Source organism: Equus caballus, chromosome 28, assembly GCF_041296265.1.
Source record: "Equus caballus isolate H_3958 breed thoroughbred chromosome 28, TB-T2T, whole genome shotgun sequence".
NCBI classification, from domain to species: Eukaryota; Metazoa; Chordata; class Mammalia; order Perissodactyla; family Equidae; genus Equus; species Equus caballus.
This window is the reverse complement of record NC_091711.1, coordinates 36,239,724-36,263,797: the sequence shown is the minus strand read 5'-3', so window position 1 is coordinate 36,263,797 and position 24,074 is coordinate 36,239,724. Positions and strand designations below refer to the sequence as shown.

General features: G+C 51.5%; 1 protein-coding gene across 2 annotated transcripts in view; it reads left to right on the top strand.

The window, feature by feature from the left end:
• SYN3 (synapsin III) overlaps positions 1–24,074 on the top strand; it is a 460,518-nt gene that overhangs the window by 422,772 nt on the left and 13,672 nt on the right. For both annotated transcript variants that reach the window (XM_023631109.2, XM_023631110.2), the window contains exons 8-12: positions 5,359–5,501; positions 10,003–10,077; positions 14,458–14,560; positions 19,064–19,198; positions 20,078–20,165. In XM_023631109.2, coding sequence (XP_023486877.2) covers positions 5,359–5,501; positions 10,003–10,077; positions 14,458–14,560; positions 19,064–19,198; positions 20,078–20,165 — 544 coding nt within the window. The remainder of the gene's footprint in view (positions 1–5,358; positions 5,502–10,002; positions 10,078–14,457; positions 14,561–19,063; positions 19,199–20,077; positions 20,166–24,074) is intronic.

Below are 24,074 nucleotides of genomic sequence, written 5' to 3'. Positions count from 1 at the left end.
ATGAAGTTAGGGTGTGAGCCATGCAAGCAAGGAACAGCAAGTGCAAAGGCCCTGAGGCAGGATTGTGCCAGATGTATCCCAGAGATAGACGGAGGTCACAGTCTTGTCCAGTCTCAGCTGGTGAAACCTCATCTGGAGAATAGTGTGTAATTCTGGGCACCACAACATTTAAGAGATTATCAAATGAGAGTGTTTCAAGGTAGCAAAGGGTCTGGACCAGCTCATGTTAGGGTGGGTTAAAGACAAGAGTGACTTAGGCACACATGGGTGGCTTTCTTTAAGTAGACGAAGACCAGACACAAGGCAGAAGCCTGAGACTTAGCCTGCGTGAACAATCATTGGGAGCATTCATTCACTCTTGATATAATATACAGTAAAACACGTTCTCTAAAGTGGAATGAGCTGCCTTGCCCCATGGTGAGCTCCCTGTTATTGGGGGTGTTCAAGCAAATAGCGGACAACCTACTGAGAATGTAGAAGATGACTTTCCCATCCTGGGCTGGAATTTGGAACAGAAACCTCGGGGTGAATCCCATGGAGGAGATTCAGAATTGCATCCTGACTCCTCTGTCCAGGTTCTCTCCCTCTCTGCTTCTACTCTCTCCTTCTGCTCACCCTCAGGACGGAGCACATGTGCACACACACACCCAGGTGCACACGTGAGGGAGGTAAAGCAATTCTAAAGTCAGGAGAAGGGCGAAGTGTGAGGAACTGAATGGGGATATGACAAGGGGAGGGGGGTAGGAGAGACAGGCAGGGATGAAGAAGAGATGGAAAGAAACACTGAGAAGGCGTCAGGGAAAGTTGACAGAAGGAGGGAGAGAAGGAGGCGAGAGGGAGAGATTGGAGAAAGAGGAGAGAAGAAAGAAGCAACAAGGAAAAATGAAGAAGGAAAGAAACAAAGAGGAGATAGATGATATTAACAGTAAGAGGAAAGGAGGAGAGAAGGTAAAGAAGCGTGGGAGAGAGGAAGGATGGGGGCGTGGGAGGAGGAGAGAGAGAGAGAAGGTGAGGGAGGCAGAGAAAGGAGGGAAAGAAGAGAAGAGGCAGGGAAGGGAGAAGGCGGGAGGGGAGGCGGGACGTGGGTGTGAGTCTTCAGAGACAGGGAGTTTACGGTGGCCCCGTCACAGGTCCCCAGAGCAGCAGATGGGTAATCTTGAGTCACAGCTCATTTAAGGCTTCCTGTTTTCAGCCTGTCTCTGTGAACACTTGGAGGGGTTTCCAGCGAGTAAATAAAGCGGAGTGCCAAGACTCCCTCCCCAGGCCAGCAGCCGTTTCACCATCCCCATGGCTGCCCGTCCTCAATACCCTCACCCCACCCACACTTTATGCCTGAGGACCAGCCCAGAGTCCTCTCCAGCACCCACCCGCCCCTGGGCTCCAAGCCACCTGCCCTCTTCTCCTGGGTTCCTGACTTCATGTTCTCAAGGGCTCACGATGGAAGCCACAAACCTCTGAGAGTGCAGACTCCGGTCCGAGCATTTACAGAAAAATTCACCTTATAAGTGATGTTTCCCTGAGACACATTTTCTTTGCCTTTTTCTAAGCTTCCATATTTTCCCTTCCACCCCCCTGGCCCCTCTCAAGTTGGGAGTGGACCTTTATCCAGCCTTCTCGAATTCAGTCCAGCAGACACATTTGGAGCCTCTGCAACGTGCCAGGCACCAGTGTCACGGCTGGGAACGAGACACATTTCTGTCCTCGAGGAGCTCACAGTCTAACGAGGACAGAGACGTGGGTGGATCCAAAGCTGGAGCGGGGTTTTATAGGGCCCGGACGTTACAAACTTGGGAGGCTCTCTGTAAGGAAAATAACAGAAAATTTGCCAGGAACATTGGGCCGAGGCCTCTCCTGGGGCTTGGAAGAGCCCACGTACAAGGAACCTAGGTTACGTCCTCACTCCTGGGGAGGGCAGGATGAGCGCCCCCACCCCAAACCACCCAGACTACAGCAGGAGAGAGGGGTTGACAAAGGGAGGTTGGGCTGACTACGAATTAATTAACTAAGTAATTAATTAAACCACCATGTCTATACTGTCTTTCTTTGCTCTCTTTTGTGTATCCTGTGAACAAACGAATGCATGCATGATGCATGTAACAAATATTTACTTAGGGCTCCTGTAATAATTAGGATAAAGTTCAGCTGCTATAACAAAGACCTAAGGGGGCTTAAACAAGCCAGGACTTTCTCACTTAATGGTCTGGGCAAAGCAGCCCGAGGCTGGTGTGGATCCTCCTTGAGTTTAAAGACCCAGACTCCTTCCATCCTGTTGATCAGCCATTCCTGGGGTATCACCCTTCAGATACAAGGTCAATGATAGTACACACTTCAGCCAACAAGAAGTTCAGACCCCACTTCTGCTCACATCCCATTGGCCAAAACATGATCACATGACCACATGACCACACACAAGTGCCAGGGAGATGCAGAAGTGTACTACTTTTGTGGGTGGTCATGCGCCCCCAGATTGGGGTGTTTCACTACTACAGAAGAAGAGAATGGATGTTGTGGACACCTGGAAGTCTCTGAGACAGCCTGCAGGGTATGCTGTGCTGTGTGGGAAACCAACGTGCAGAAGAAGTTCTGGTCCTTTCCAGAGCCACCCAGTGACAGAAGTCCTGTAGGCTCTCACACCTGTTCTTCCATTTGGGGAGCTCTAACTCTCTCTACTGGGTCCCAAATGTTGGCTGAGGATGAAACACTATCACCACCCAAGGGACAGTTGGAGGAAGAGGAGGCAATATCGACTGTGAAGAAGTTGCTAGAAAAAAAGGAAGAGAATAGTGGTTTGGAAACCAAGTTTCAAAAAGTGCACCGATTTCAGATGCCATGGAGTGCTAAAACAGGATGAGGATCAAAGGAGGTCTGCTGGATTCTCCAATGAGGAGGTCAGCGATGACCTTTGCCAAATACGTTTCAGTGGAGCGAGGGGGAGTGAAATCGGAAGAGGGTGGGTTTAGGAAGGAGTGGGAAACAAGGATGTAGAGACAGAGAGAGCAGTGAGCAACTGAGGTATGGAAAAGCAGGAACAATTTGAGAGTAGTGGATCCATGATCACGTTGATCCAAGGATAAAGAATCAACGAAGAGCAAGAAACTAAAAATACACAGCAGAATACAGCTGGGCTGCTTTAACGAAGACTGAAATAATAGTGAATTTCAAAGGATTGAAATTTACTTCTCTCTCACGTAAGAGTCTGAGCCTACACAGTCAAGGGCTGAGGGAGGACTCCATGGTGTCGGGGATCCGGGTTCCTTCCACCTTATTAACCAACCACCCTCAACATGGGGCTTCCATCTTGTGGTCCAAGATGGCTGCTCCAGCTCCCACCATCATGTCCACATCCCAGCCAGGCAGAAGAAGGAAAAGGGAAAAGGAGGATTCCCTTTGTCTTAAAGGCACCACTCAGAAGTTGCTCACATTATGTCTACTCACATTTTCACTGGCCAGCCTTGGAGACACAGCCACATCTACCTGTAAGGGAGACTGGAACAAAGCAATCTTTAGCTGACAGACTAATGCCTAGATAAAACTTAGGGGTCCTATTACTGAAGGAGGAGGGGACAGCGAGCAGTCAGAGTCTTGGAGGACTTAGAACAGAGGGTAGGTTCCACCACAAGCTGGAAGAGGCATGCTGCCACTGCCACTGGGAGGAAAAAGGGGGAAAGCTGATGAGCTTGGAAAAGGATGGCAAAAAGGGAACTCTTGCCTGGGCACCTTTCTTTTCTCTGCAAAGTGGGGCTCAGAGTCATCGCTGCGAGGCTGGGGCTCCCGGAGACTGGAGAAGAGAGAAAAGCTGGCTGCCAAGCCTCTGTCTCCTCCTTGGTCATGATCTGTTCAGGGGGAACAGCAGGCTTGCGCTTGTACATATCCTGAGATGGCTCAAAGAACAGCCCTGCTTTCAGAGTCCTGAGCGTTGTTCCTGGCTCTGTGCTTAGCTGCTACAGGGCCTTGGACCAGAAAGGAATCCCAGTTCTCGTATCTGTTAATTGGCCATAATAATGCCCACCATGCCTGCTTCACAGTCCTGTTTTGGGCCCCACGGGAGAGCTATGAGGATGCTTTGTAAGTTGTGAAGTTGGGGCAGATGTGGGTGGGTGACATCATGGAGGGATGGAGTTGTCAGGCCACTGTTGAGACTTGAAGGGAGGGAAGAAAGGGCTAGAAGGACAGGCTGCAAGGACAGGACAGCCTCACAGACAGGCTACCCAGCCCCCACCTGGCCCCTCCAAGGGATCTGGGCTCTGCCCACCTCTGGCCCAGTGTCAGAACTCCTCTGCTGTCTGGTGAGGGTGACAGGGGAGGGGGCACCCACCCAGCTGTCCACAGCTGCTGGGAGTCAGCCTCTGTTCTGAGTTGAGATCGCTATCATGGAGCCTTGGCCTCGTCCCCTGCACTTGGCCCTGGAAGCTCTCCTGGGACGTCTCCCGGACCCCAGCGCACCACCCCGTGTTCTTGACCTCAGCCCAGTAAACAGTGTGAGCTTTTTCCCCAGGCCTTTGGCCAAGCAGAGCTAGCCTTGCCCAGTGCGTGCGCACACACGTGCACACACACACGCACACACACTGATTGCACACACAAGCACCACATACGATACACCACACATACAACACACAATGCACATCACACACATGCAAACACACCACATACTATACCACAAACTACACATACACCACACACCACACACACACCCCACACACCGCACACACACACCTCCCACAAATTCCACACACACAACCCACATGCACACACCCTACACACACATACACATATACACACTCCCTTCTTTCTAACTGGTCGCTCTCTATCCCATATCACATCCCTCCATTCAACCTTCTATACAACTGCTCCAACGATTTTTCTAAAACACAAATTAGGCTACTTTCTTATTTAAACTCCTCCCCTTCTTTCAGTGGCTTTCCAGAGCCTTCAGGCTAAAAGTCTAGCCCCTTTGCAAAGCTATTGAGGCCCTCCATGATCTGTCCCCTGATGACCCCCTTCAGCCATCCCCCACCCTCCTGCCCCACTGGCCAGTCTGAACCACTTGCCTGTCCCCGCCCACCATGAGGCTGCTCCAGCTCCTGCTCTGCCCATCCTCCATCCTCTCCGGAGAATGCCCCTGCTCCGTAGTCCCTTCCAAACCCTGTTCTGAGCTCGCTCTTCTATACAGGTTCCCTTGACTAACCAAATGGAATGCTCCCTTCCTCTTCCACAGGGATGTAGTGGAATGCCCTGTTTCCTATGTCTGTCTCCCCTGCCAGGCAGGCAACCTTCGCAAGGTCACTGTATAAGGAGCACTGGGGAGGTGCTCCGTGAACGCTGGGTGGGTGACACTCACTTCCTCATCCTCCCACACAGATCAAAGTAGAAAACCAGCATGACTACCAGGACGTCACCAGCATGGTGGCCATGGCCAAGACCTACGCCACCACGGAGGCCTTCATCGACTCCAAGTACGACATCCGCATCCAGAAAATCGGGTCCAACTACAAGGCTTACATGTGAGTTCGCAGTTTGGGCTGGGGAGCTGGGAGGAAGGATGGGAGGGGGTGCATGTCCAGCCCTGTCTCCTCCGCCCAGGGAGGATGGCCAGAGACTCCACTGGCACACCCATGACTCTCCCGTCTGTCTCCTCTACTGCCCTTCTTCTCTGGTCAGGACAGCTGAAGCCTAATGTTCTTTACAGCTCATCCCAGGGTAGAAATCTGTCTACCCCCGGAGGAAGAAAGACGCTTAGCATGTTTGGGGGAACTTCAAGTATATTCGGGGTGTATGTCATAGGAGACAAGACTGAAATAGGAACTTGGGGACCAATCAAGGAGGGCCTTAAATGCCTTGCTGAGTGTTTCGGATTTTCTTCTGTTCTCTTTTGAGCAGAGAAGTGGCATCCTCTGATCTGTACTTATAAAAAGACGGCTCTGGGGTCACCAGCTGCAAAGAGAGTTCTCTGGAACCAATAAGACCAGTTAGGAGATTATATCAGATTTGTCTAGCTGCAAGCAACAGAAACCACATCTCACTATTTTGGTGGAGCTTTTTAAAGGACTTTATTAGAAAACGATGGGTGATTAGAAACTTTAAAAAACAAACCACTGACCTGCCTGGATCCATATTAGGATCCAGGGCAGCCCCAGGAATCTGAGTAGCCAGAAGTAATAGACAATCTTCAGGGCATCCCCCATTGGGAAGTGAATCTGCTCTAATCACTTTCAGGATTTAACTCGATATTATGGTTCCATGGAAACAGTGCCGATTGGTCCAACTTTGATCACAAAGTTATTGATTAGAGAAAGGCAGAAAACCAGTATGGAGAGTCCCACCAGGATGGCACGCAATATGGGCAGGGTCATTCCCCAGTGGAAATAGAGGGGCTGTGACTAAGGGAAAAGGATCAAATGCCAGAAAATCCAACACACATTCAGCCCCGGGGCAGTTCGGGCCAAGGGTGACTCAGGCTGGAGCTGTGGTTATGAGGATGAGTGGGAGTTCCTGAATAGGTGGGAGGTCTCCATCTTTGGAGAGGTCTTATCTGCTCCAAGGCCCACTTCTCACTCTGGAATGTTATTGTTGGTTCCTCCTGAAAGCCTACCAGTGCCTGTTGCCAAGCATTTATGGAGCACTAACTGTGTGCACAGCTCCATATCTGAGGACTGCAACGGCTGGCTCTGGACACTTGGAAATCCCGCTATGGGCTTCTGTGTGGTGGAGTCATACTCTAGGTCAGGGTCAGCAAACCACAGCCCACAGGCCAAATCCCGCTGTTGCATGTTTGTGTAAATAAAGTTTTATTGATCACAGCCACACACATCCACTTGTGTATTATCTAAGGCTGCTTTTGACTACCTGGATTGCTTAGACCAGGGGTCAGCAAACTTTTTCTGTATAAGGGCTAGGTGGCAATTTTAGGTCTTGCAGATTGTATAGTCTCTGTTGCAACTACTCCACTCTGCCATTGCCTGCAAAATTGGAGAAGATGCGGGTGGTGGACCTGTAAGGAAATTCCCAGAAAAGGGATGGAGCCAGCTCTCAAGGAATACTTCTGCCCTGTCCTGCCAATCACTCTCTTGCACCCATGAGCCAGGCCAGACCTGTCACTACGCTCAGATGCCCTCAGGGTGATAAGATCGCCTCCTCTCCATCCCTTCCAAGTTAGGGAACATTCCCGGGTGGCAGTCCAGTGCATTCCTGTGGCCGCCACTGTCCATCATGATATCATTTCCCTCCTCTCCTCATTGTTAGAGTTTCCACTTGACATTGAGGACACCTTGTCCCAGTTTCTCTTCTCGAGGATTACCTCATTGCCGCATTCTTTATGCTGGGCCTTTCTGCCCTGACAGCTCCAATTTGTCATTAGTTATGGCGTTTCCTGGACCCTGGGTTGGCCCACATCCCAGGGAGGGGGTTCGTGTCAGACCTCAGTATACAATGCCCTCTCTACCCCTGACCATTCAACCTCCTTTTTGACCCACTTCCTGCCCTGCACTCGGGCCTTTGTGCTCGTTGCTACTGGGCTGTCGTCATTTCTAGGTCCTCTCAGCAGACAGAGCTAGGAAGTATATGTGTGTAACTCAACCCGTGTAGACATGCATATCTGTAATTATTTCTATATATATCCATCTATAGCTAAAGCTAAATAGAGTTCATGTGATGCCTCAGACTTTCATCTAGTAGCACACGATTCATTTTAACCTTCCCGGATTGCTTATCTATAACTTCCCACTCCAGCAGGGAAAGGCCTGGCTCCCACCTTCCGCCATCAATTTTCTTATCTGTCCAATCCCAGTGTACGGGTACAGTTACAGAGCTGTTAACCTGTAGCCCCATAAGAAACAGCTTTACCAACTACAGTACAGGGCTGATGTACAGTTCCTTCTAGATTTAGCCATACAGCCACCACTCATTCCCAAGGTTACTTAAGTCAGCACTTTCCCACCCACCGCCACACTCTTCAACGAGGGAGTCAACACCATACCCTTGTGATGTAGGCAGATTCTTTTGTCACAGTCTACATTCCAGTGGCTGCATCACATGTGGGACAACTGACTGTTATCCCCAAGCCTGTGACAGGCTCTGCTGTGGAGAGTCATGGATAAGAGTATGAAGTTGCTCAGATATGGTTTGGTGGCTTCTGCCACTAAGTGGGAATGATGATAATAATAATGTTCATCTCATTAGGTTTTGTGAGGATGAAATAAGCCAGTGCTTATAAGGTCCTTAGACTCAGGCCCCAGATACAGGAAGCACTCATTAAACATCAGCTGTCACTATCATTATCTTCTTGGAAGGAGAGCAAGCTGGCTTGTGTTCCTGCTGCTTCTGGCATTGGGATGTCTTCTTTTCTTGCCTCCACTTACTGAGAAATAATAGTAGCACCCACTGGACTAAGAGATTTATGGGAATATTTCCATTAATCCACATTTCCTTTAATCCACCCTACAAAGATGGTACTGTAATTATTCCCATTTTGCCAATGAGAAAATAAAGACTCAGAGATGTCGTCCATGGTTATACAGCTAGAAAATGCTAGAATCAAGATTCAAACTGACATCTGTCTGACTCAAGTCAGTTCTTACCTTCTCTCACCACCATACAGATCCCACTATACCAAATCCTACTCATCCTTCAAGGTATCTCGCAGCGGCTACCTTCTGGGGTCACATTAAGTGACTGGTTTCTCCCTTGCTTCCCGGAAGCTCTTCACTCATGTATATTGCTAACCCTACCATGCCTATACTCTGCTTTTAGGCTAGTCCACCTTTCTAGGTAGTGAGCAGCCTGAGAAAGAGGTCATCTCTGCCCACTCAGACTAATCCAATTCCCAGGACATACAGTGGCTCAGTGAGTGTTTCCCAAATTGAATTGAATTGAGTTGAGCCGAACTGAAGTAAACAGACCTGACATAAAGCTTACCAACATCACTGCACCCTTGGTAACTATGGCTCCTATTGGCCACCATTTATTCTCAGCATCTGCTGCCCTCAGATACACCTTGTTTTCTCTTTTAGAAAGATGTATTTTTGCAGTAATTCCTCTCCCTGGTTCACCCTTTAATCTCAGCCACATGCCTTCTCTTGGCCACAAAACAAATCGCTTCACCTCTGCCATCTCACTCAAATTCTTTCAGTCTTTGCTGAATCCAGATATGCCATTAGAGATAGTTTGTCTGGATTTCTTCCCCAGTATACACAGTCCCTTTCCTAGTAGGTAGTTACCACATGCCAGCTCTCGCTAGAGAGTAGGGGTACAGGGGCTGAGTCAAACATGATGTCCCCTGCCCTCAGGAAGGACAGGACACCAAAGCAGTCATTGCAAGTGAAACGAGCATTACTAAACATTACTAGAGGGTATAGTGTAAGGGGCGCTACTCTTGTTGGGGAAATGTGGACTCTCAGAAAGGTACATTTCAGATGAAACTTGAAGGATGAGCAGGACTTAGGGAGGCAAAGATGGAGACAACGGCTGGATCAGGCAAAGGGAGGGAGGTGTGTGGAGGCCTTGACATAGGAAAGAGCCATGGGCATTGGAAGAAAGGTCAATTGTCGCTGAAGCAGAGAAGGCAAGAGAACAGAGAGGGTGACGAGGGCAGAAGGTCTCCGTGCTCCTTACCGTAGAAAAGTAATCACTTCTCTCCATGGATCATTTTCCTACATTTTAGGGCTCTCAAAAAATTCCAGAATCACCAGGGGCTATACTGCCTTAGTTCTCCTTCTCAGAAACAGGAGGCCAAGGTTTAAAGGATTTCATCGGATGGTGTAGCCATTTTTTAACTTAACTTTTAGATTTCAAAGGTGGCTTAGAAAAAGATACATAAGATCCAATAAATAAGGCAATCAACATACAGGGAAATAAAAACAGAAAAATAAAGCTGTGTGGCTAAGAATACATGACATAATGTGAGCCAGATATTTGAATCAGAGCCTCCTAACAGCCAAAGCAAAGAAGGAAAGCAAATCAGTGCCAAGCATCCCTAATGCCCTCACTCTATTATTTGTTCTGGTACAGGAGAACCTCCATCTCTGGAAACTGGAAGGCCAACACAGGTTCTGCCATGCTGGAGCAGGTGGCCATGACAGAGAGGTAAGAGAGAAAGGAGGTGTATAGAGAGAGATGCCAGCCACAGTGGGAGATGGGTGAGGGATACAACAAGGAGCCTGTAAAGAATGCTACCTCACCCTCTGGCCAGTATCTCAACACCAACAGAGCACTTTCCTAAGCATGGTCCCCGTTACTGCCCATAACTACCTGGAGAGCAGGTGTAATACTAACCCCATTTTACAGATGGGAGAAGAAAGTTCAGAGAGGAAAAGTTACTTGTGCAGGGTCACAGAGCTGATCAAAGACAGAGCTGAGAGTAGAAACCTGATGTGTAGACTCCAGTCCCAGGGGTCTTTCCGACCCTGCCCAGCTGCTGCAGGGAGAGCACGGCGTCCTCCCCAGTCCCTCCCTGCTCTCTCAGCTGCATGGAAGCATGCTCGTAGGGCACCACCAGGGCTACTGGAACGTCCACTCTTCTCTCAGACTTGCTTCCATCCCAGCGTGAGGAGGGAGAGGTGGATTTTATGAATCATGAATGTCACGGGGGTGCTCTGGCTGAAACTCCCTCCGGTCTTCCGCCCTTTAACGTTGCTGTGAGCCATCCCCACCTGCAGAAGGGCCAGTCACCAGCCCTCAGGGCCAGCAGCACACACGCATTCTTTCCTGCATGCTCAGTGACCTCTGCATGCAAGTGTGCGACTGTTGGGACAGAGTGTGGACTTTGGCGTCAGAAAGGCCTGTTCAGTGACCACTTATTGAGTGCCTACTGCATGCCACGTTGTGCTGAGCCCTGAAGAGGCCAAGATGAAAGGATGTAATCCTCCCCTTTAAGAACTCTCTATCAGCGGCAAGTGTCAGAACACAGAGCAGATTGGTTTGAGCCCAGAGTGGGATTTGTTGGCTTGTGGCAATGACAACTCCAGAAGCTCAGCTCCAGATAAGGCTGGAGAACTCATTCTACCCACTTCACTTCAGCTGTCTTCTATGGTGGCTTCATTCCAGCTAGCTGGCTCATCTGGTGGCCCACAGTGGTTCCAGGGTTACACCCTGACAGCGCCGAGTCCAGCAGAAAGAAAACTGCTTGCCCAACCATTTCAATCAAAGCCTGAATTGAGCCTTATTCACTGATTGGCCTTGCTTAGGTCACATGATCATGCCTGAACCAATCACTATGGCCCAGGGAGCTGGAAGGCTGTGATTGGATAGGCCTATGTCCTGTCTCCGCCCCAGAGATGCGAGCAGGACCACCCTGCTCTGGCAAGGATGACTGAATGAGACTTAGGAAGGGATTTAAGGCCAAGGAATACCAAGAAGACTTTAGTAGGAGGGAAAATGAACGCTGTGCCGGCTAAAGCAACAGGTCCGCTCCCGGCTCCCCAGCTAACAGAAGAGACCAAGAGTGTGGAGTGTGATGTTAGGGTCAAAGTGAGCTTTGGGTGCTGGCTGTGGGAGCGCAGAGAAGGGGCACCCAACGCAGGCTAGGGAGGCGTGAGGTCAGAGAAGGCTTCCTGAAGGAGGTGGTGCCAGAATCACGTCGTAAAGAATGAAGAGGAGCTGGCAGGCATTCCTTTATTTCTTTGCTGGTTATTTGTCGAGCACCAGCTGGGAGGCAGTAATTGAGGCAGGTGGGGAAATGGTGGCAGACGAGACTGCCATGGTCCCTGCCCTCATGGAACTTCCAGTTCAGGGGCTCTGAGTTGAGGAAGCAGCATGAATGAAAGGGAGTGGTCCTGCCGCTTCCAAGCTGTGTTACTTAGGGTAAGTTAACTAATATTTCTGAACTTCTTCAACTGTGAAGTGGAGGTAATAATACTCAAGTCAGAGGGCTGAATGAGAGAGGGAGGCTCGGGACCTGACCCAGTACTGGCCCATGGCAGGGAGGGGCCAGGAAACATGGCTTCCTTCCCTTCCTGGCAACCCCAGGTGGGAGCTGTTCCCTTCACCCTGGGAACCCACCTGTGCTAACTCCTCTCGAAGGGCTTGTGCTCCTTACCTGGCACAACTGAGACGCTTGGTCTGGGGCAGTCACATCCTTCCTCCAGTGGGCATTCATGGGACAGCCGTGGCCCTTTTCTCCATGGCCTTTCTAGAATGTGAGCCCGGTGTTCTCCACTGCCTCATGACCTGTTCATGGATGTCTCCAGCAGGCCGCACCTCCCTGGCTCTGCTCTGTCCCAGGCCACAGGGGCCCTCCCTGCAGGGGCGTCCCATGGGAGTGGTCTGCTCAGGCCTGGCACTCATTTCCCTTCTGCACAGTCATGGGAAGCACCCTAAGGTCTGGGGCCCAGCTCCCCAGTTCCATCCCCACAGGGGAAAATTCCCTGGGGCCCATAAATCCCGTGATTCTGGCCCTCCTTCCACCTGGCTCACCTGCTCGCCAAGTAGCCTGCCTCCTGGGAAAACCAATGATGTTGCTTGCTCGGTGCTGGTTCCACCTGGCTGGAGGGGAGCACCCACCCCATGTTCTCCATCCCTCCCACACAGCTCCACCCTGAAGTCCCTTCCTTGGCCCTGGTGGGGGATGAGGGGGCCTTTGCCCCATGGGGTGCAGCCAGTAACTCACCTGGAAGTTCATCATTCGCAAACAGCCCCTAGAAACCAGTTGCCTCTGGGCCTAGTCCAGACTCCCATCTTCCCTTGAGAAGAAACCTGATTTGTGAGGGTGTCTCAGGGCACAGGTCTCCCTAAGCTGGAAGTGCCCCACCACTCAGCCATTGGTGACAAATACGGGGACTCTGATCAGAGATCCCAGGGGGCTCTCAGAGCTCCAAGGACCAAAGGTCGTCCCCAACGTGGCTGCATGTCAGAATCACATGGGAAGCTTTAAAAAGTCACAGAGATTATTCTCACGTGGAGCGGAGCCCCCCATATCTAGCTGTTTGTGTATTTGCTTAATTCTCCTGGTGATTCTGATGCACAACCGGAATCAGGCCTCCCCATTTTACAGAAAAGGAAGAGAGGTGCAAGAGAGAGAGGTCACACCAAATTACTGAGGAAATTAACACAAGAATCCGGGGCCCCGGTCTCCCACGCTGAGGGAGAACAGGCTGGGATGCGCTCCAGCTGAGAGGAAGAGTGGCCTGCGTGGACTGTGGGGTCAGACAGGATCTGGGTGTGGAAGCAGGCACAGGCACTTAGTAACCTCTGAGCCTCAGCCTCCTATCAGTAAAATGGGTTAAACCTTCCTGATAGATTGTTGTGGGGCTTAGAGAGAATGAGGAGTCCACCCCCCACAGAATGCCTGGTGCATAATAGGACTTCAAAAGGCGTGAGTTTTCATCCTTCCTTTTACTTCCGTGATCTCCTGTGCTCCTTGCTACAGTGGAAAGAAAGAACTGGACTGAGTCGGGAGATCCCAGTAATCCTGGCTCTATTACTGCCTTGCTGTGTGACGGCCAAGCCACTCTCCCTCTCTGGACTTCAATAGGCACTGGCAGATAAGATGAGAGAGTTGATTCTAAGAGCACTTCAGCCATGATCTCTCCTCATTCCAGGCCTTATAGCTCAGAGACACAAATAGATCTCAGAGCAGGCATGCCCCGTGTGACCCTGGAGAGTGGGGATGGAAGCCAGAACGTCGACACAAAGTCCCCTGTGACTCCCAAATCCAGCCACCAGAAGGGAAGCCAAGTGCAAGCCCGGAAGAACTCTCCGGATACAACCATCCCCTTGTTGCAGGGTCAAAGTCCAGCGTTGAGATCTTTCCCCTGCAAAGCAAACTGGCCTTGCAGCCATCAAGTGGCTGGAAAGGGAACAAAGTTCCAGAGGGCCAGGCCCCCAGCCCTGCAGCCCGCCAGGCAGCCCTGCTGCCCGCCCCCAGGCCCAGAGGAGAATGCGCCCTTTGTCCCTCCTCTGACCCGGGCACTGGGGCTGGGAGGCGGCCTGGGAGGTATTTCTGGAAGCCTTGAGCAGCTTTCTCAAGGGAAAAGGACTGCAGGGGTGGCTGGGTGTCCGGGATGGCTCCCAAGGGGGTCAAGGCAAGCCCCCTACTACTGTGGAAGGTTCTGGGTGGTGGGGCTGGGGGCCATGTCTCTGAGACCTCTCCAACTCTCATTCCTTCTCCCCCTCATCCTGGCTTCCTGGTTCCCTTTCTCTCCTCTGTCCTTCTCTCTGTCTCTGTCTCACCGCCCATCTATGTCTCTGCCTCCCTTTTTACCCCTTCTGTCTCTCTCTCTGCCTTCCTCCCTCTCCCTCTGCTCCTCCCTCTGTGTGTCCCTGTCTCTCCCTCTGCCTCCCTGTCTCTCTCTGTGTCTCTCTCTCTTTTGCTGCATCTCTGTCTCTCATTATCTCTTACCTTCTTGCTCCATCTCTGACGGGTGCCTCTGTGTCTCCGTGTGTCTCTCTCTGCCTCTCTCTCCCTCTGCCCCCTCTTCCCTGCTCCCTCTCCCTTAACGCTCATGGTCTGTCTGTCCATCCTTGCAGGTACAGGCTGTGGGTAGACAGCTGCTCAGAAATGTTTGGCGGCCTGGACATCTGCGCCGTCAAGGCCGTCCACAGCAAGGATGGCAGAGATTACATCATCGAGGTGAGGGATGAAGCAGGAGGCTGGACTGCCACAGCTCCTGGGAGGCCTGCCAGAGGGAAGGCCCCCGAGTGTGGTCTCTGTGGTCTGGCTTGTGACGGGGCGCACGCAGCACAGGCCTCAGTGTGCAGTTCCCCCTAGAGACTTCTCATCTGCTGCCCCCACTACCTCCCCATCCCCGGCCAGCTGTATCTAAAGCCTTCGTGCCCGGGGGTTCTGAGCTCCAGAACCCAGGCGCCTCGAGAGGCCCGGGCATGAGGTTGGACAACTTTCCCCAATCTGTGGGCCTAAGGGTAGGGGAGGAGCATCAGGCCAGGAGTGGGCAAGACTCTGTCCCACTAGGCCTCTTAAATCTTCTCCCTGTCCAAGTGTATAAAGAGGGCACACTTCCCTGGTCACCATGCTGGGAGTCCATCGTCTGTTCATTCAACAAACACGTACTCTGGGGCCACAGTGGGCTAGGCACGGGCGTGGCTCTGGAGACTCAGCCATGAACAAGACAGACGTGGGGTGTGCAGGCCGGCAGGGAAGGATGACAAACAAGTAATGGCAGGGCACTGAGGGTTAGGAAAGGGGACAGCCCTGCAGGGGTGTGGATGGAGGGAAGGATGGTTGTGAGAGAGAAGCTCGACAGGGGCTGTGGGTCCTAGACCCTCTCTCCCAACCCTCTTGCAGCCCTACCACCCCCTGCCATCCTCCAGGACTGCCACCGACACGTCTCTGTGGTCCTACACCAGCCCCACCCCCAACTTCCTCTCCATGCTTCTCCCAGTCCCACAATCCCCCTCTCTCCTCCGTGACTCCTCCCGTTTCTCTCCTGATCCAACAGTCCTCCTCTACTCCCCATAAATCCCCCTTTGTGTTTCTCCCAATCCCACAATCCCCGTCTCTCCTCCATGAACCCTCTGTGTCTCCTGGTCCCACGATCCGCCTCTCCCCTAACTTCCTCTCCATGCCTCCCTCTATCCCACAATGCCCCTCTCCTCCATGACCCCTCTGTGTCTCCAGGTCCCACAATTCTCCGCTCCCCTCCTCAGTTCCCTGCCGCCCCCGCCCCCCCCCCCCCCCCCCCCCCCCCCCAGCTCAGGGCTCTCCACGGTTTTCCGCAGAGTTCTTCCTTCTCCCCCAGCTTCAGTCTCGGCACTCACAGCCCTCCCAGCCCTCCCCTCCCATGGCCTTCTCCTCAAGCCACAGCAGAGGGGCAGCACTGACACAAGGCCAAGACCAGTGATGGAGGGCTCTGCACCCCCCCGGGTGTGGGCTGCTAATGGGAAGCACATGGCCGGGGTGACCACAGGAGCCAGTGCATCCTCCAGGCCCGCATGCCCGCGCCCCTCCCCGGGCCCCACAGCATGGCGGCAGCAGCCGACTCGTCGGGTGGGAGCCCTGCTGCTGTCCTGCAGCCCTGCCAGGACGGCATTAACACCTGTGCCCGGAGAGTGGCCACCCCTGGAGGGGCAGGAGAGGGCGCCCAGGGCACACACGGTCCCTCCCCCTCCTGGCAAAGGCGGGGAGCTCCCACAAGGAGTACATCTGTATTTGCGGGTTCAGTCCTGCTCTGGAAACAGCTCTCCCCGAGTCCAGGCACCGCTGTCCCTCTGGCCTCCACTGGGCACTGTACCCGAAATTCCTACAGGGGCCTCATCTCAGAGGAGACATCGAAGGGGCCGGCATCTGGCCTGCACACTTGCCTCCGAGCCAGAGCCAGGCTGCCCCTTGGGGGACCAGTCTGCACCTTCTTGAGGAGGCCCTGGGAGCTTCAGATGGAGGGTGGGCCCCGGCCTTCTGCCCGGGGCACTGCCTCTCTCCAGACCCTCCTGCCTCCTGCCTCTGCACCCCCTCACAGGACCACCAACATGAACTCAGCTTTGGCACACACACAAGCATTCATTTGTTCCTTCACTATCGAATCCCCACCCCGGGCACAGGCCCCGAGCCAGGGAGCAGGGACCCTGCCTCCCGGAGTTCCATCCAGAGAGGTGACCCTCGAGCAGCAGATGCAGGACCCTGGCCTCTTCAGCCCTGGCCCATGGCTCCGCCCCTTCTCCTGGCTCCGCCCCTTCTCCTGGCATTGGCGTTATCTCCTCCCCCAAGGGCTCCGCCTCTTAGGAAGCAAAACTCTGAACCCGTGGGCCCAGACTGCCTGCCTCCAGACGCTCGGAGGGCCAGGGATGAAAGCCCTTTCACGTAAAAACAAAAGGCAAAATTAGTGGGTTTGGACTTCAAAAAACGAGAAAACGACTTCTCAGAAATGTTCCAGGAAAAAAAAAAAGATGGCTTTTCAGATTTTTTTTTTTTTCTCAAAAACATGACAGCATTGATTCCCTTGTTTTGGGGTTTGGAGTGGGATGGTGGGAGATGGGGAGCTTGCTACCGGGAAGAGAAAAGGTATTTTCCCCAGCTGGGAAAAAAAGGCAGAAGAGATGCAAAAATACTGGTTTCTTCATCCACCTCTGTGGTGAGAACACAAAATTTGTGTGACATGTTTTGTGAAGATCCTCACAGCGAAATACTCAGGGGAAAGACCCTTGAACTTGACCTCCATGACCTGTCCAGAGAGTGACATTGCTCACTGGAAAAATGTTTCCCTGGGGAGACCAGAGTGTCCACTTCCTTAGGCTGTGTCCACCATGGGGATTCCAAAATCCTCTGACCTCAGGTTCCTCGTGGTGGCTGTTTTCCACTGCAGGGAACGTCGGAAACAGAAACCAGAACAGAGAGGGGTGGGCAGCGTCAGGGGGAAGGACAGACCTGTGCACATTTAGACACACCCCACAGTTATAACTCAGCTCGGCCCACGTTGACCGAGAGACTGTCCGTGTGCCGGGCACTGGGATCCAGGATGCCAAGGACCCAGGCCCAGCCCATGAGGAGCTCAATGCGAGGACAGTTTTCAGGACCGTGCAAGAATCAGCATTCACATCCTTGAGTTTCCTTTCCAGCTTCCCAACCACATTGGGTCCCTAAAAGTCCCAGCCGGAAGGGTTTCCCAGCTGCCCAAACCCCTCAGCTTACGTTGAGGAAAACAGTGGGCCCACAGAGGAAAAGTACGTGCCCAAGATCACACAGCAAGCCCGTAGAAGAACCCAGGCCTGGAACCCGGCTTTCCTATTCCCGGTTCTTACCACAGGGAGCTGTTTCAGCGCTTCCTAGTGATGCGTCCCTGACCTTGCTGCTGCTTTGACCCTCAGTTTCCTCATCCTTGTGATGAAGATAATGATAGTCGCCTCCACCAAGAGTTATTCCGAGATGTGTGTGGATCATCCACACCCAGTGCTTAGAACAGGGTCTGGCTCATAGTAAGTGCTCAATAAAATACAGTACTTATTAGGATCCTGATCGTTATGAGCAGGACTTGTGACAGGACTTTCTAGTCCTCCATTCAACAGGGAGTCATTGAGGGCTTACCTGTTTAACAGGCCTCAGGGCCCATCCCTGACCTCAGGGGCCCATAGTGTGGTTGGGGAGACACGAGTAAACAGGAGATGACAGCACTGTGGGGTAAGCTCTCCAGTGGGACGACCAAAGTGAGGACAGCAGGAGTACAGACGAGAGGCGGCTCCTCAGAGCTTGCTCAGTCAGAGAGGGCTTCCCAGAGGAAGGCTCGCTGGGTGTCTCCTGATGGATGAGAGTTAGCCAGGTAAAGAGGGAGCGGAGGGAAGAGCGTGCATAAGGACCTGGATGGGAGAGAGGACGTGGTGAGTCCCCAGCTTGGGTAAAGGGGAAACAGACAGTGCGTTTGGTGGGCTGGGGGGTGAACAGGACTGGACTCGCACAGCGGAGGAGGAGAGAGGGGCTGCCAAGACCTTCTGCAGCCGCCAGTGACTGGAGAACCACCCAGATCGTTGGCCCATGTGACTTTGGAAAAGTCCCCTCCCATCTCTGGGCCTCAGTTTCCCAGCTGCAAAAAGAGCAGGATGGGTAAATGCACCCCTCAGGCTTTGCCTGCCTTGAGAAGCAGCCTGCTTGCTGGGGAAGGAGTTCTCCAGGCGAGCCCGGGAGAACAGGCCTCTCCTCTTCCCTCTTCTCTGAACCCCGGGTCAAATCCAGCCCCTGTCATTTTTGTTGTTGTCATAATCGAACCCCCACCTTCACTGCTTCCGGCTTTGTGGAAAGCCTTGACCTTGGGCCAAAGTTCAGGAGGCTGGCCCTGACCCTGGGCGAGGGGCCAAAGCGGGAAAGGAGGGGCCGGAGACTGGCTCCCCAAAGAAAAGAGCAGAAAAGGTCAGCAAAAGCTCCCTGGCCCTCGGTGGCGTTTCTGTAGTGCCGCGAATGTGGGTTGAAGTGAACCGAATCCAGGGAGTGGATTAGACTGAGCTGACGGGAACTGGAGGGCGCCGCCGGGCTCACCCAGCTGCAGGCGCCGGGCTGGTGTTTGCGTGGAGAACATCGCCATCTAGTGGTCACTTCTGTCCAGAGCTCTGAGCCCGTGCTGCTGGGACGCCCTGCCCAGCTGCCCGGCTACTCCGAGCTAGGGGTCCCTCAGGCCTCCTTTCTCTTCCGCAGGTGATGGACAGCTCGATGCCCCTGATTGGCGAGCACGTGGAAGAGGACAAACAGCTGATGGCCGACCTCGTTGTCTCCAAAATGAGCCAATTCCTGATGCCAGGCGGCACAGTGCCCTCGCCACTGAGGCCTTGGGTGAGGTCCTGGGGAGCAAGGAGACTTTGTAGCCAGGAGACATGCTGGGCTGTCTGGGAATGGGGAGCCCCAGACCCAAAGGAGATACCCCAGGAGGGGACCACTGTGGGGAGAAGGGAATGGGCTGTGGATGGAGGCTGGGCACCAGGGAGAGCCTCCACCTTCTCCTGACAGGGGAGCTGGGGGGCTGAGGGGCCCTTCCTCCCTCCACCACCCTGGGGAGAAAAACCTGTTCTCAACTGGGCTTTGGGCATCTGTGGGCAGAGACTATGAACTTGAGAAGCCATTTGTCCCTTCTGTGCCCTCCATCCTGGGCCTGAGCAGGGAGCAGTGTGTGTGTGTGATTGTGTGCATGCATGCACGCCCCCGTGTACGCACATGCCCCTCGTGTGCTCCCAGGGCACCAGTCAATAGAGACTATTGTGTCTTCCGTTTCCCCATCCCCCAACCTCAACAAGCTCCCGCAAAGCTCCCCCCACCCCACCATCCTCTTCATGGATTACCAGACCATTCTCCAAAGAATTTGCCAGCTCTCCAGCTTTCTGGAAAAGCAACTGTCAAAACCTGCTCCTCTTTTTCTCCACAAAAACAAATCCAAGATAATAGACGTCAGAATAATGGTTATACTTGAGGGGGTTGCTGGCTGGGAGGGGACACAGGGCTGCCTTCTCCACTGGAAATGTCCTGTCCTGATCTGAGTGGTGGTCGCATGGATGTTTATACATGTAAAAATTCATTGTGCTGTACACTTAAGAATTGTGCACTTTATCTAAGTTTCACCTCAATAATGAAAAGATGTTTATTAATCCTGCCCTGCCGCCCAGGAAGTAAATGGCTGTGGTGATCACAACAGGCTTCTTTTCTCCTCGCCTGCTCTAGGGTCCACAGACTAAACCAGCAAAATCCCCCGGGCCAGCCCAGCTGGGGCCTCCGCTTGGACAGCCCCAGGCACGCCCACCCACCCAAGGTAGGACCCATGACAAGCCACCGAGAGACACCATCCAGGGAAGATGTTGCAATGCACTGAGGGATCCATGTGGGATTTCCAGAAGGCACTCTGGAAAAAGCCGTCTTAATACTTTATCCACAGAATATGTGCACTCGCTCCATATGCAGAATGAATGAGACTGTGAGGTTTGTCACCCCCTAAAAGTCAGGAGAGGAGGAAGGGAAGACAGAAAGTACCTAATATGTGGCAGGCACTGTGCTAGGGACTTCCCCCATCGATTTTCTCGTTTTCAGCCTCCCAACCCCTCTACCGTGAAAACTCAGTGTTTCCTTTTTGCAGTGGCGGATGTCCAAGGAAGCACAAGAAAGTGGTAGGTGGACAAGTCTGGCCTCTCAGATCTTCTAGAAAGTGTCTGTTTCTTAGCCACTAGTGGTGCCTGATGATAGACTTATGAGCCAAGCAGCTAGAGTGAGAAGGAAAGACAGAGGGAGGGCGTGAGGAAGGAAGCAAGGACCTTTCTATCTAACCTCTTAGACTGAAATTGTTCCTCAAAGGGTACTCCAGCATTGCTATGTAAATGCCACCGTTTGTTAGAAAATGGATAAACTATTGATGACAAGAGGAAAAGAACGCGCAGCAATAACGAACTTTCTCGCGGAATGTCAGCTGCTTGGTGCTCTTGCCTGCCAGCCTGGGAAGAAAGTCCGCCTGCACCTTTTTTGCGCGGAGCTTCAGGGCAGCTTTGCATCAAGAAGCCAGGCCAGGCAGTTTCCCGGAAATCTTTTAAGGATCTGCTCTAAAACCCATCAGAAAGAAAGCATCACTATCATGTGGTGGTCCTCCCAGCTGCTTTTATTAAAGTAACGGATTCGTTGCTTCACGGGAAAATCGGCCTTGGGCACTAAATGGCTTCTCTTCCACAGGTCTTAGATAAAATGCCCCATTCATCTTTTTTTTTTTTTTTTTTTTTGTCTCAGCTTCTCTTCTTGGGAAAGCAGAAAGCATTCAAGGAGAGGGAAATCGCATAACTTATTCCATTGTGGACAAATGAACATTGGGATTCTTCTTCAGGCAGATAAACCTGTGTTTGAATTCTCTTCCATGTCTCAGTACCTTCACAGTCTTATGCAACTGACAACACTTCTCTGAGCCTCAGTTTCCCCAATGATAAAAGAGGAAATAACAGCTGCCCTCTTTAGTTCTGGGGAGCTGTCTATGAGATATTGCACGTGAAGCAGTTAGTAAGGGGTCCAGCACAGAGCTAAAGCTTACTATGTGTTAGCTCTTACTACTGATATTTACTATTAATAACTATTTGTACAAGGCCAGCCCAGTGGCATAGTGGTTAAGTCCAGCACACTCAGTTTGGTGGCCTGGGTTCACAGGTTCAGATCCCAGGCTCGGACCTACATACCGCTTGTCAAGCCAAGCTGTGGTGGCAACCCACATACAAAACAGAGGAAGATTGGCACAGATGTTGGCTCAGGGACAATCTTCCACACAAAAAAAGAAGAAAAAACTATATAACTTTTACAATTAAAAACTTACTATTAACTTGTGTCTTCCTAGCTATTATTAATGATTATTATCATTAACAAACCTTATAATTAATTCAGCCCCACTGCCCTCGTGCCTAACTCTAGATAATTCTAGAGTTATAAATGTGCAAAAATGGCTTATTCCTCCCCCTGCCAGCCTCTTGGCTGTGCCTCTGCCTCAGGACTGACTTTTTAAAACACATTTGAACAGAGCCCTTTTAAAACAGAGAGCTGCTGTGTTCTGGTTTCCTCTCCAGCCCAGAGTAGGGACATACTTGATAAAGAGATATTATTTTAAGAGACATGAGGCCAAACACACTTTTAGTGAGTTGAAAAACAATCCATTTAAAACTAATTAAGATAATTAAAGAAAATGCTCATTGAATTAACATGCAGATTTAAAATAACAAGGCTAATTAAAAAACAATGCTTTCATTGAGTTCTCAAAATAACAAGATCACATTATTAACTGGTTTCTGAACTCACTGTTCATTTTCAACTCAGTAAAGTGAAGTTTTCTTTTAATGAGCCTCATCGTTTTTGAGCACCCATCCTACGCTTAGGCAAGTACGTTCTATATATGTTAAGGTTTTTTGTATGTGTCCAAATAAAAAATACTAAATTGTTTGCTTTGACAGGAAGCTGAAAGAAATAACTAGAGTGTCTCTTGATGGATCCGAGGTGTATAATAGGGACCCAACGAATAGTTAATGAGTGAACGAGTATCCAGATTTTTCAAGATTGTCGGCTCTGGGAGTAGGGGGTACTTAAGATAAAAGTAGAAAATAGATATTTTCTTTGACCTGCAGTGGGTTTAAAAAACAAAAAAGTAAGCAAACATTTAAAAATCAAGAGATTTTACATAAACATCTAGATTTCCAGCTTCTCTTGATAGAGCAGAAGCTCTAGAAACAACGGGCCTGTGTTCCTACATAGCAATTGTCCGCTGACATTTACTAGCAGCTGCTCCGCTGCGCTGGGCAAGGCCTCCACCATTTGCCTCAGGCCCTACCCCTCCCTAGTGTCACTAAGAAAATTGCTATTTTCTTTACGCTTGCACTTCTTTCGAGAAAGAGTTCTCTGAACTATGTTTTTACCTCAGGTTGGGAAAAAATTTTAACGCCCCATAGTTTTTCTGACACTCAGTTGTTTTATTTATTTATGTACCTGCCTGGCCCTATCGGTGTTTGAGTTTGAGATCAGTGGTCCTCCAGTCTCCTGGGACAGATAGTCATGAAAAGGTAAAGAATCAAAGCCACACGCCAAACTGGTGGCGCAATTCGTTCCATCGTAGGAAGTGTTGCCAGGCTCACAAAATTGTCCAGATTGGGAGGGATGTTTGATGGCTATTCCAACGACCTCACTTTACAAACAAGGGCCCAGAAGCTCAGAAAGGAGAAGTGACTTACCCACGTCACAGAGCAAGTGAATGGCAAGGCTTGAGTCAGGACCTGGGGCTCCTGCTGGAGGATGGTGTGGGGCCACCAGACATGCAGGTCGTGCCCTCCGCAAATGTGCCCGGTGAGATGACATCTGAAGGGGAAGATCGGCTGAAATCTAGTCCTCCTCACCTTGCGCCTGGCTCAGAGCTGTCTCCACCTGGAGATTTTTAATTTTCTTCATTTCTTAATTTGCACAAAGATCTTGCCCTGTGTGGTAGAGTAAAAGAAAGGAAAAAAGAGAAAACAAAACAGGGCTTTCGAGTCAAAGAGAGCTAGGTTTGAATTCTGACTCTTCTCCTAGTTAGAAGTGACACCTTGAGCAAGTCACAGTATATCTGGGACTCAGTTTCTTTGTAAAAATGGGGGTGATGATAATGCCTAACTCACAGAGCTGTTCCGAGGATGCACAGCCACAGGCCGGGGACAAAACCGGTGCTCAGTAGAGACTTGTGGAGCTCAGATGTAGAGGCCACATTATGAAAGGCCTACAGAGATGGGCTCTGGCCCCTTTTAACTCTCAGTCCCCTAACCATCTAAAGTGATGTCTACAAAGCATGGCGAGAATAACCACGATGCATCTCCCTCTCCCTGGAGCAGGCGTGTCCTGGGGAGAAGAGACCAGCAGGCAGCCAGTCTGCTCTGGCAAGATGCACTTCACCCTCGCAATCCTGACACCCCAGATTAGACGGTGAGGAGAGTGCTGCTAATTTGCTCAGGGCTTTGGAATTCCACTCAAAGTCACTTCTGGGTGGCTAGCCGTCCCCAAGCTTACGCTGCCCCTGTTCTTGTCGGTAAAAGGTGATACGCTCTGTGCAATGACGGGGAGAAGCCAAGATCCTCTGCCAGCTGTAAGTGGCTGCTCCTTCTGGTATGAAACCTTAATGAGGCTCAGTTCTCACCTCTATGTGATGAGAAGAATGGTATCTTTCTGACCAGCCTCTCTCTAA